Source organism: Dermochelys coriacea, chromosome 10, assembly GCF_009764565.3.
Source record: "Dermochelys coriacea isolate rDerCor1 chromosome 10, rDerCor1.pri.v4, whole genome shotgun sequence".
Lineage (NCBI taxonomy): Eukaryota > Metazoa > Chordata > Testudines > Dermochelyidae > Dermochelys > Dermochelys coriacea.
Window position 1 is genome coordinate 74,537,990 of NC_050077.1, and position 12,585 is coordinate 74,550,574.

Here is a 12,585-nt window from a genome sequence, read left to right on the forward strand (position 1 = left end):
TCTAAAATGGGAGACTTCATAAAGAAGGATACCAGTTCAGTCCTAAGCACTCCAATGTACATGCAGCTATTTCACACTTATGTGGGTTTATTGCAACCCAAATTCTTTTCATGCCAGAGATGAAGGCTGCCAGTGAAGTAACCTTATGCACTGAACTGCGATACTCCTGCCACTGTACACTAAACTAATTCTAATTAAATACACTTGGTTTATTACAGAGAGCCCTTTTTTCTTTATTCATTCAGATCTAATCTGCACTATGAACATGAGTCAGAAAGCCTTTTAAGTATATAGTTTAAGCCTCCTTTTTTAGTAACAGTTGTAACTCGATGTTGATTTTACCAAAGGCAAAGTACACTTGCACTGAATATTTTTGCCACTTACTTTACAATTAAAACACCATCTGACTCTTACCACTAATGTTTCCTATAATGTTAACCAATATGTCTCCAAAGTGAGCAGACATTTATCGGTGCAGTTAATGGTGATTTTTTTTCTTGACCTTTTTAAGTTGCTCGGCTTTACCAGGAACAAATAAAATGTTAAGTATTTTTTTCTTTTGCTTCCTTTTAATTATCACAGAGGTTTTGCAGATGCTTTTTGAAAGAAGTATTTACTGAAAAAATCCGACTTTCAACTTGCACAATTACTGGCGTCTTCGAAACCTATAATGAGAAACTTTGTCTGATCCTAGCCATGAAACTGTGACCCTACTGCTGCTGCAGAAAAGGAATCAGAGATCCAAAAATGTCATCTTTCATTAGGTTAGCCAAGATAAAGTAATGAAGCCTTTTAAAAAATCTGATTTAAGGTACCTTTTCCCTCTTCCTTTTCCTGGGACAGCTTGTTTTAACTCCATTGTAGGTAACCCTTTGATTCTCCCTCCTTCCCCCCCCCCCCAAATATCAAACTGTCATAAATAATTCCCCAACCCCTCACTTTATTAAGGTTTACTGCATGAGGATCTTAGCCGTATTTTACTTGGCTCAGGAAATGTAAAATATGGTAGATATAAACACAGGGGAAAAATTAGAACAGTCAGCATTCTAACAAATGGCTGTTTCTACAGTGTTCACTACAGAAAAAGATCTGAAGGCTTCTCACTCTAGAACTACTGTACATGCATAAAGATAGGTCCCAAGGATCCTTCTTACTTTACCCCTCCCTGGGGCCGGGGAGGGAGGAAGTGGTAGCCAGAAGAAAACTATATAAAAGCATCAAACCAGAGTTGTGGTAGGCTATTAGGCTTTGGGGGTTAAATGTACATATGTTAAAATAAAACCTAGCTTTTTTTCCAGTTGAAATAACATCGGCACCAACACCCAACTGCATCATCCTCAGATGTTTGCAATGCAGTACAAAGCATTTGGCAAAAATCATTGTCAAGTGGGGCTCTACTCTAAGCCCTAGTAGAATGGGAATGTTTAAGGGATCTTGTTTTCTCTCTACTGGGCTGCTGTCTCCGTAGTGTGACCTCTGACATGCCTCATTGAGTATCTCAGCACTGGGTATGGCTACACAGCACAGAAAAACCCATGGTACCAAATCTCAGATTCTGAGTCAATTGAATTGTGCTTGTGGGGCTAAAAATAGCAATGTTGACGTTCCACTTGGATCTTCTGAGACCCTTGCAACTCACCAGGATTCAAAGTCCAGGCTCCTGCCTGAGCAGAAATGCCCATACTGGTTTTTTTGAGCCACGCAGCCCAAGCACTGCGAGCCCAAGTCGATTGAGTATTTTGGAAGTACCGAGCAACAAAATAAAACAGCAATTCATTGTTTGATTCGTTGAATTCTACTTCTGAACTCATGCGCTGGGTAAATCCACTGAAATCGATGCCAGTGCTCTGTAGCAGGACTGGCATCCCACAGGACCTGCTGCCATAATAGCCTGAGCAGGTAAATGTACTGTGTTGCGGGCAGTATGGGGTGAGCAAATAAAACAGACTGCGGTAATTTGCAGAGAGACACTCTAAAACTTTTAATACTTACATTAAGCGAGGGGTAGAAAGAGATTTGATGTTTATTATAAAAAGAGTTGACAGTATTTTTACATGGTTTAAGCAAGATTTGTTTTATTCTTTCAGTGGTAAAATTGTGTCTGAATTCGTTTTTAAATATAATATATTAACCAGCCTTTTTGTTTTGGGGGCAGGAGTTAGTAGTTGCAAGATTTGTGGGATTAAAGGTTTTTGTGGGTGGGAGTCGGATCAAAATGCAAAGAAACAATGCGGCAGTGGGTGGGATAGGTATTTGCGGGGCAAAACATGAGCATGATTAAAAAAATAGCCCCATGCAGGGCTCTAGTTGATGGCAATACTGTACAAACAGTTTGATATCAGAATCTGGACATTCTGCAAGGGATCAGAAATCATTTTGAATTTACCATTACCCATCTGTCCAGAATACAAGAGAGGTGAATAACTGTGGTGTCCCAGGAGAAAATAAAGAAGAAACTGCAGCCTTGCCAACTCTTGTGATTGTATTGGGAGCCTCACAGTACATGTTATTTTTCTTAAAGCCCCAGTTCTGGGAGGCCTGTGATTACAATGAGAGCTGCAGCTTTCATTTTAAGCTCCTCACAATAGCATAGAAAAGCTTGAAAATGTGTCCTTTCCCACCCAAGGTTCAAGAACCATAGGCATGTAATAGGATCCAGCATTCATTGGCTTAAACAGCAGGCAAAATTTCAAATCTATTGATTTTGGGGGGGGGGAGGAGGAGAAGAGAGAAGGGGGCATGGCTTATGTCTTTTAATGCTTGGGGCTGGCAACACTTAATTGTAACTCATAGAAGCCCAATTTGTCTCCTGCTCGTTTGGTGCTCTAGGAGGAAGTAGGTTCCTTCACCCTTTCACTGAGCATCTATTCCCGTGCCTCAGTGCACATGGCTAGTAGTCTGGTTGCTGGAATAGCGTGGGTAAGCCAGGGCTGCACCTGTTCTAATCTTCTCTCCAACCTCTTTCTCTCAGCAGGGGAAGGGGTGTGAGGTAGCCCCTCTCACCCCACTGCAGCTGGAATGCAGGGAATTGAGCTAGAGCACTGGAGCTGAGGTGGTGATTTCCACCTCGAGGAGACGTATCTGTGCTCGCTATGATTGAGGCTAGCACACTAAAAATAGAAGGTCACCGTGGCGCCATGAACAGCTGCCTGAGTATGTACCTGTCTGAGACAGTAGGCATGTAACCGTTCAGCTAGCCTTTGCTAGTTGCACTGCTGTGGCTTCACTTTTATTTTTAGCTCAGTCAGCTGCCGGTTGGTCTCCTCAAGCTGAAATTACACCTCCAGCTCGCAGGTAGACATGCCCTACACAGGGCAAAGCATGAGAGGGAGGGGGCAGGGTCTTTAACCTTTTACTCCATCACATGGCTGAGTAAGGGTGCGACGAGCTAATCCATTTGTGAAGACTATCCAGTCCTCTTCCTTTTTGCGCCTGTCTTGTGTAATCAATATCTTTTGAGGTTGTTTTTTGTTTGTTGTGGTGTTGTTGTTGTTAAGAGCCCTTTTTCTAAAACATACGTTAGGTTCTAATCCCCTAGTTTCTGTCGGTGACATGCATCTAACGCACAGAGACTGTATTCTTTCTGGCATGATTTCTTTGCTTAGAAGCTAGTCCTGTTTGTGGATGGAGAGTTTGTAGAGGGGCTGCTAACATTTCTTTGCCAGAGGGTACACCCTTAAATCAAGGAATTTGTTACACTGATGAGATGCACCGAGCAATGTAGTGATAGCAGGTAACATGGTATAAATATTTAAAGATCTCCTTTTCCTTTGGGTCATTTTGATTTCAGTGATCCAAGCTCAGTAGAACATACACTTCAGAACACGATTGAGATTCCCCACATTCTTTTGCTGGGGAAAAGCAAATTAGATCTAAAGCAAATAGGTTTCTTCTGTCAGCAACTGTTGTTTTAAACCTTATTCTCTTTCTGCCACATGTTTTATGTCTCATGTTATTGCATTACAAAGAAAGAGGAATTCTAATACAATCTTGCTGATCAACCATTTCTTGAATTTTAATTCATTACTGTCCAGGCACTGTATTGGTATACTGCCACTGAGTGTATTGGGGTGTGATGGAGGATTTGGAGAACCAGTGCAATAGGTTCATGATGCACTATGGCACAGTAGGGATGGTGGAGACAATGCTCTGTGGATGCATCAGCCTTTGCTTCTTCCCAAAGAGGCTGCTCTAGCTCTTGAGGCATTTCCCAGTACACAGTCTGGTAGGTCTGACTTCATGTTGGGGGCCAGGATTTGGACTTGGTTCTTGTGATGGATTGTATAAACCTCACATGAGTCAGGAAAGGGTCAGTGGGCTGTTGGGGGTCCAGTAACCCCCACCCTGTGATATCTTAAACAGGTGTCAGTCTTTGAGGGAGGAGTGAAAAAGAGAGCCCACCTCAGCTGCTGGCTGACTGGGAGAAAGAGCAGACCGTGCGTGCTCTCACTGTGGGGGAGAAGGCTGGTTGGAGCCAGAAACTGGGGAAGACTGATGCCTCAGGGCCTCCCTGAGGGAAGGGAAGAGATCACATCTCTTTATGTTTGTTTTGGACTTTGGGGGTACCCCCGAAAGGGTGGAATATTTAGGTGACCTAGCCAGAGAGCTAGCCAGCTGTTGGAGGCTGGGTGGAACAGCTGAAGACCCCGTAGGAGACAGAGACAGTGCCACTGCTGCACCATTCCACACGATAAGGGGGCACACTGCGAGGGGGTGTGGCCACAATTATCAAGAGTCTGAGAGTCTATCATGGTTAGATGTGTATAGTAGCCAAGTATTTCTTGATGATGTGACATTTTCACATTTTGTAAGACCTTGCTGCTAAAGCTGCTTGCTCTTTGGTGTTGCCACTTTGTGTATTTTCCTTTTTAACCACAGGAATAAGTCTCTGCCAGACATAATAGTTTCAGTAGGCCTATTTTCTCCTAGAGATTCATCTGAACTTTTTTTTTTAGGGCAATACCGTATTGTATTCGCTAAATCCCTTAGTTTGTATGGTTTAGGGAGGGGATTAAAAGTTTTTATCTGAAGAGATGCATCTTGTAATGTTGTCCCTCAGTGAGCATTCAGCTGTGACAGGTACTCTCATTTGATAGTCACTATTGTGTATATAAGGATCTGAATACATTAGCTAGCCTTTAGATAGATTAGAATTGGGGAGTTCTTCTTCCCCAGGACCATGCTCAATGCATTGGACCATATTTGTATCTCAGGTCAAATCAGAGTTCTGGTTTGGAGCCAAAACGGATACCTTGGAGGCACAACTTCAGATTAGCTCATGTTTCCCCCAACCGGGCCCAGGTTCATGAATCTAAGCAAACCTTTTGACAAAGCTGGTTTTAGATTTCAAATCAGTGAAATCTTGTGAGGTGTGTTTGTAAGGGCTTGGGGGTTTTAGTTTTGGTTTTGGGGGGGGGTGTTTTGCAGACTTTTTTTTGCAGCTCCACTGATGAGGTATTTGCTTAAGACTGGGACTTAGAATGGTCAGCTTGACAAATTGGCAGTTTTGGTAAAGGTTCTTTGCTCATGTTTCATGTCCTTTCCCTTTTTTATTTTTTTCCATCTGATGAAAATTATTTCTTTGGACTTTTCCCATCACTGTCATGTCCCAAGAATTACTCTGTCACACAATGCATGGGACAGGGTGGTGGTGGTGGTAACCTTAACTTTGTTAAAAACGGCCAAAGGGAAGCTTTTGTTTATTAGAGATAAATATTCATACATATACCATACACAGATACTACACTGACACTGGTAACACCTCCCCGCACCCCCCAAATTAGGATTCTAAATCTCCAAAAAATTATTCTACCCCATGATTGTGGGGTTGCTGGTGGTACATGTTTTATGGGCATAGTTCAGGAGACACCCATATAAAATCTGGTTTTAATAGATTCTAAATTGGAACCAGAGGGACAGAAAAGCCAGATTCAAAATGTGTTTCTAAGGGTTTCAGCTCAGATTGCCTTCTCTCATCTTTTACATTGCTGTCAAAAGGGCCACTCTCATAGTTGTTCAAGCTCCATGCTTCTTGACAGGAACAGTTGGACTCCTCTTCAGTGATTTTTCAGATGAAATGGTTTCAAACCTCCAGAGCTTTAACTAGTAGTTATTAGGCCCTTTGAAACAGCAACACATTAATCAGCTGAAATCAGGTAGACTCGTCTCCAATGCTATGATGCTAGTGTCCTGTTCTAGACAGGACTCCACTCTACATCTTAACTCCAAGAGTTCTTTCTTCTCCAGAAAGATCTCTCTCATTTCTATTTTTATTTTGAACTTTTGTTATGTTTTATAATTCTTATAATTCTATTTCTTCTTGGTTCTTGTACTGCCCAGTCAGCCCTTTCACAAAAATTCTTTGGCTTTTTTTTACTTTTTTTTCAGAAATTGGCTTCTACTCTTGCTTGCTAACTTTCCCCATCTAGAATATGCAGTTTACCAATGTAGGTGGTGGTGGTGGTGGTGGTGCTAATAGTTAATATTTAATGGAAGGAGTTTGTTCTACTGATAATATGAAGCACTATGAAAAGTTAAGTTAGAGTAGAGTACTTGGGCAAAGACTCCTGGGTTCTCTTTCCTGTTCTGCCATTGACTCACTGTGATCCTGAATAGTAATTTAACCTAATTCTGCTTCAGTTTCCCAAGTATAAAGTGAGAATGATAATATCTGATTTAGTGTGTTTGTATGGAACTCCTTTTATGTCTTCGGATGAATGATGCTATGGAACTATTTATAAGGCACATTACAAATACACCGAACCCTCGCTAGAACGTGCAACTGTATAGCGCGAATTCGCATATAACACGGTCTCAGCCATGAATCCTGAATTTAATTACTTTAATTGCAATTCATTTTAACGCAGTCCCCGCATTAACGCAGTACCGCTCATGGATCCCAAATCCCACGTTCTAGCGAGGGTCCGGTGTACCTTATAAACTACTCTGTACTGTGTGTTCTAAGTAATCGCCTCACATATCTCTGAAGCTGAATAATTTCTAATTTCTGAATATATAAATAAATTTGCCCTTGCCACCATACTGTGCAACAGAGATTAAAGCGTTCTGTACTCTAGCTATAGCAGCAAATCATCTGTTTCAAAGCAGGCTTAGTGAAGTGCAGCTAACTGTGGGTAGGAATTTGGCAGCTGACTATTGGTTATCAGCAGCAATACACTGTAACTTTAGGAAAGGAATTGATCAACGACCTTGTCCGTTTGCAGCTATGAAACTATTTTGTAAATAAGCTTAATTTTACTACTCAAAATGTAATTTGGTCAGGAGACCTAACAACGTACTTGTACAAAAGTGCTATGGGATTATTAATGGTCGCAAACGAACAGGATCTTGGTTTTATACGCTATCTAAAGGACAGAGGGTTTGAAAGTTCATATTAGAATTACAAAAAGAAAAGGAGTACTTGTGGCACCTTAGAGACTAACAAATTCATTGGATACATCCAATGAAGTGAGCTGTAGCTCATGAAAGCTTATGCTCAAATAAATTTTTTAGTCTCTAAGGTGCCACAAGTCGTCCTGTTCTTTTTGCGAATACAGACTAACACGGCGTGCTACTCTGAAATCTGTCATTAGAATTACAATTGGGGACTTCTGTTGGATTATGCAGTGATGTCACAGCTCTTCCCCCTTTAAATAAACAGATAGGTTAAGTAACTTCCACCTTGGCTGTGTTGTTCTAATGATGGGATTTTAGATCTTGAGCATTCATTCTATAATGGCATTTCTGGATTTAAAAATCAAAAAGCACTTAAGTATGTCTCTTGTCTTCCAGGACAGCCGTTTATGGTTTAAAGCTACTTTTACAGCATTTGGCTAGTGTAGTTATTATGGTGACCGCTGACTAAAAATGTACACATAGGCTCTGATTCTGCAATTGGATCCATGCAGGCAGGTTATTGCAGAGACCCTTTGACTTCAGTGGCACTCCAAAAGATGATTGCAGATTTGGGACCTTAAATCCAGCCATCCCTTTCTGTATCATTATGGGACTGAGTTCAGTACTATCCCAGATAGGTGTTGCATATACAACCTCCTTCAGTAGGTTACATTGATTTTTAATTCATAACAATACGTGCGATCATTGAAGAGCTTCCACCAAAAGATCAAAACTTGGGTTTGATAAATATGTGGAGGTCATTCTTGTCCAGGGTGGTGTTTGGATTAGGGCCAGAACTGAAATCACACATACTGTATCTCAGAAACGTTAAAGAAGCCGAGGTATGAGGGGGCGGTGGTTGAAACAGGTTAAGAGGAATCTCTTTTGTGAGAACTTTACCACTTTATATAGCATCTTTTTTTGTAGGATTTCAGAGCTCTTTGCAATGAATATTGCTAAAGACTAAATATTGCTAAGACTAAAGCCTCACAGCATTCCTTCAAGGTACCTAAGTATTATACCAGTTTTGTCCAAATTCCTGTCCTCCTGCTGTGGTCATGCTTGCATACATTGGTGGAGTCAAATTATGTATAGTGTGGAAAAATATGATCTACTTTGTCATGTTCTAACTTCCAATGCCGTGAATCAATAATATGGGACTGTGTTGTCTAGAATTGAATCCATTTTGTAAAAGCATATATCTTAGGCTATCTTTTTATTACTGGCCATCAGAACCCAATAAAACAGCCTCTAATTCATTCCATAGCAACACAAAGTAGAGCTTATTGGTTAAAAATACCATTCTTGAGCAGTTGGCTGGCTTAGAATGGGTGATAGCATGTGGAGTCTTTCCCCTCTTAGTAGCTGGGCTGAGTTTGGCCCCAGGTGGATGACGACTGGGCAGTTTGTCTTACACAGAGCTTTTTTTTCATTTACAGAGTGCATCTATCCCCATTTCCCAGGCATGAAATCCTGGCCCCACTGAAGTCAAAGGCAAAGCTCCCATTTATTTCAGTGGGGCTGGGATTTCGCCAAGGAGTTGGAGCTGTCAGTTCGTGTCCATATCACAAAAATCACTGCCACAAATGGCACTAATTGGCACTCTTGTGAGCAGTGTCAGAAAGGCTGAGGATTAATAGATGTAGACATTCGTCCGTCCTCTCATCCCAAAAGTTTCTCCTTCGCAGTATTTGGATGCATTGGCGGGAGGAGGTGGTGGTGTTTTATTGCTCTTGCTCATGCTGTACCTGCCATATAGAGTTTCAGTTTCAGTGTTGTCAGTCCAGCACCTCTCACCAAACTAGAGCTGTAAAAGAAAAGGACATGGCAGGGGATTGTTAGCTGTGATGTCACAGCTCTTTCTCCCTTTTAAATAAACAGATGGGTTTAAATAACTTCCACCTTGGCTGTGTTGTTCTAATGATGGGATTTAGATCTTGAGCATTCATTTTATAACCAGTATTTCTGGATTTAAAAACCAAAAAGCACTTGGGTATATGTGTCTTGTCTTCCAGGACAGCCATTTATGGTTTAAAGCTACTTTTACAGCATTTGGCTGTCCTGGAAACAGATTGTATGGCTGGAAAAAAGAATTTTGTGATCACAGTGTGCATCCTGTGGCAATTGTGGACCTAATTTATAACCTTATTCTGTGTTACCATCAACTCAGAGTTCAGACCCTGTTCAGATGATGTCACTACACAAAAAATATTTACCGCTATCCTGCATATAGGAAGGAATCGATGATAAAAAAAAAACTGCTGATTTGCTTTTGATTTCTTTTTTTTCTAAAAAAAGAATTTTTTTTATTTCTATTTATTGCCGTTTTTTGTTCTAAATCTTTGTCAGAGAGGCCCATCCTACTCTAAACCATTTTGCAGATCAAGTTACTTTGAAATTTGGCTTCTGCTTTTAGATTCTGGCATCACTGGTTCAGGTATCACTCCCCATGAGCAAAAATCGGACTCCTACTGTGGGCCCAGAAGTCTCAGACGCAACTGAAATATGTGGTTATGCAGTGTTGAGAGGTGGCTGGGAGACAGGATTTTCTGATCCCATTCAGGGATGCCCGTGCATCTTGACTCACCACAGAGCCCTGCCCTATAAAAATGGTCATAGTGGGCTAGTCCATCTAGCCCAATAGACTGCCCTGATAATGGCCAATGTCAGATGCTTCAGAGGGAACAGGGCAATTATTGAGTGATCCATTTCTCTGTCATCCAGTCCCAGCGTCTGGCAATCAGAGACTTAGGGACATCCCAGAGTCTGGGGTTGCATCCTGATGATCTCGGCTAATAGCCGTTGATGTACCTATCCTCCATGAATCTATCTAGTTCTTTTTTGAACCCAGTTGTACTTTTGGCCTTCACAGCATGCCCTGGAAACGAGTGCCATAGGTTCGTAGAATCATAGAATATCACGGTTGGAAGGGACCTCAGGAGGTCATCTAGTCCAACCCCTGGCTCAAAGCAGGACCAATCCCCAACTAAATCATCCCAGCCGGGGCTTTGTCAAGCCTGACCTTTAAATCTTCAAAGGAAGGAGATTCCACCACTTCCCTAGGTAACGCATTCCAGTGCTTCACCACCCTCCTAGTGAAAAAGTTTTTCCTAATATTCAGCCGAAGCCTCCCCCACTGCAACTGAGACCATTACTCCTCGTTCTGTCATCTGCTACCACTGAGAACAGTCTAGATCCATCCTCTTTGGAACCCCTTTCAGGTAGGTTGAAAGCAGCTATCAAACCCCCCTCTTTCTTCTCTTCCGCAGACTAAACCAATCCCAGTTCCCTCAGCCTCTCCTTATAAGTAATGTGTTTCCAGTCCCCTAATCATTTTTGTTGCCCTCCACTGGACGCTTTCAATTTTTTCACATCCTTCTTGTAGTGTGGGACCCAAAACTGGACACAGTACTCCAGAATGAGACCTCACCAATGTCGAATAGAGGGGAACGATTATGTCCCCTCGATCTGCTGGCAGTGCCCTACTTATACAGCCCAGAATGCCATGGCCTTCTTGGCAACAAGGGCACACTCTTGACTCCTATCCAGCTTCTCATCCACTGTAACCCCTAGGTCCTTTTCTGCAGAACTCCTGCCTAGCCATTTGGTCCCTAGTCTGTAGCGGTGCATGGGATTCTTCCGTCCTATGTGCAGGACTCTGCGTTTGTCCTTGTTGAACTTCATCAGATTTCTTTTGGCCCAATCCTCTAATTTGTCTAGGTCCCTCTGTATCCTTTCCCTACCCTCCAGTGTATCTACCACTCCTCCCAGTTTAGTGTCATCTGCAAACTTGCCGAGGGTGAAATCCACGCCATCCTCCAGATCATTAATGAAGATATTGAACAAAACCAGCCCCAGGACCAACTGTTGGGGCACTCCGCTTGATACCAGCTGCCAACTAGACATGGAGCCATTGATCACAACCCACTGAGCCCGACAATCTAGCCAGCTTTCTATCCACCTTATAGTCCATTCATCCAGCCCATACTTCTTTAACTTGCTGGCAAGAATACTGTGGGAGACAGTGTCAAAAGCTTTGCTAAAGTCAAGGAACAACACGTCTACTGCTTTCCCCTCATCCACAGAGCCAGTTATCTCGTCATAGAAGACAATTGGATTAGTCAGGCATGACTTGCCCTTGGTGAATCCATTCTGGTTGTTCCTGATCACTTTCCTCTCCTCTAAGTGCTTCAAAATTGATTCCTTGCGTGTGCATTGTGTGCAGAAATACTTTTGTTTTACACCTTCTGCCTATTAATTTCAGCATGTGACCCCTGGTTTTTGCATTATGGGAAGGGGTAAATAACAGTTCTTTATTCTCTTTCTCCACACCATTCAATATGGGAGCTGCTTTGCCACCCCAGGTGATGAGGAATCAGCTTGTACACAGGGAAGAAGCAGCAGCAGATAAATAAAGCGTTGTAAAAATCCACTGTCTAATTGTCCTATGGGAGTGGATGTACAGCAGCACTTGGGGCAGAAGATTTCCATCTCACTCCCATCAAACCTGCTGCTATTACTGCTTAATGAAACTGATTGATTTGCCTCCTAAAAAGTGCCAAGTGCATTTGTTACGAGCTGGCATTGAGGACAATGACTATCCAGACTTGGCAGGATCCCAGTAAAGAGGGAATAATTCCCATACACTAGCATTATGTTGGTAGCCTTGTACTCTTCTGAGGAGATGGGAACAGAGAAGCTAACAAACGTCAGCCTAATGGATGAAACAGAATGGAAAGAGAATAAGCTATCTGGGTAGATTTTCTTTATTGAGGGGGTATGGGTGGGAATGAGGTTAACAGAGATTCAAGGATGCATGTTAGTAGGGATAATGATTGAAGGGGTTTATTATGTTTCTCTTTAAACACTTGTTTTAATCCCCTTTTATTGCTTTGTCTCTCTTAGGTATTTGTGGTCACTGTTTGGCACATAGAGCTTTACATGGTGCCTCTGGCTTTGTTGCTGCTCTTTGTGTACAACTTCTCTCTGATCACAACAGGGAAGGTCAGCAGTGCCCAGGACACCCAGGCAAGTAAAGTAAACTAATGTTTCAGGGCCAATTGGAATCTGCCTTTGAGCAAAAATGATCTTACAGTTTACTGGTTTTCAGCTAGTTCTATGTCTAAATGGTATTCTATTTCTAGGTTCCTGTTAAAAACAAAATAATAGTCTCTAGAGTTTTGTGGTTCA

The 12,585-nt window shown here is 42.1% G+C and overlaps 1 protein-coding gene across 6 annotated transcripts in view; it reads left to right on the plus strand.

The window, feature by feature from the left end:
* Window positions 1-12,585, plus strand: part of MCTP2 (multiple C2 and transmembrane domain containing 2) — a 153,074-nt gene that overhangs the window by 110,376 nt on the left and 30,113 nt on the right. For all 6 annotated transcript variants that reach the window (XR_006274660.1, XM_038420090.2, XM_043493612.1 and 3 more), the window contains one exon: window positions 12,301-12,423. Coding sequence is in view for 5 of the 6 variants with exons in the window: in XM_038420090.2 (XP_038276018.1) it covers window positions 12,301-12,423 (123 nt within the window). In the remaining variant the exon portion in view is untranslated. The remainder of the gene's footprint in view (window positions 1-12,300; window positions 12,424-12,585) is intronic.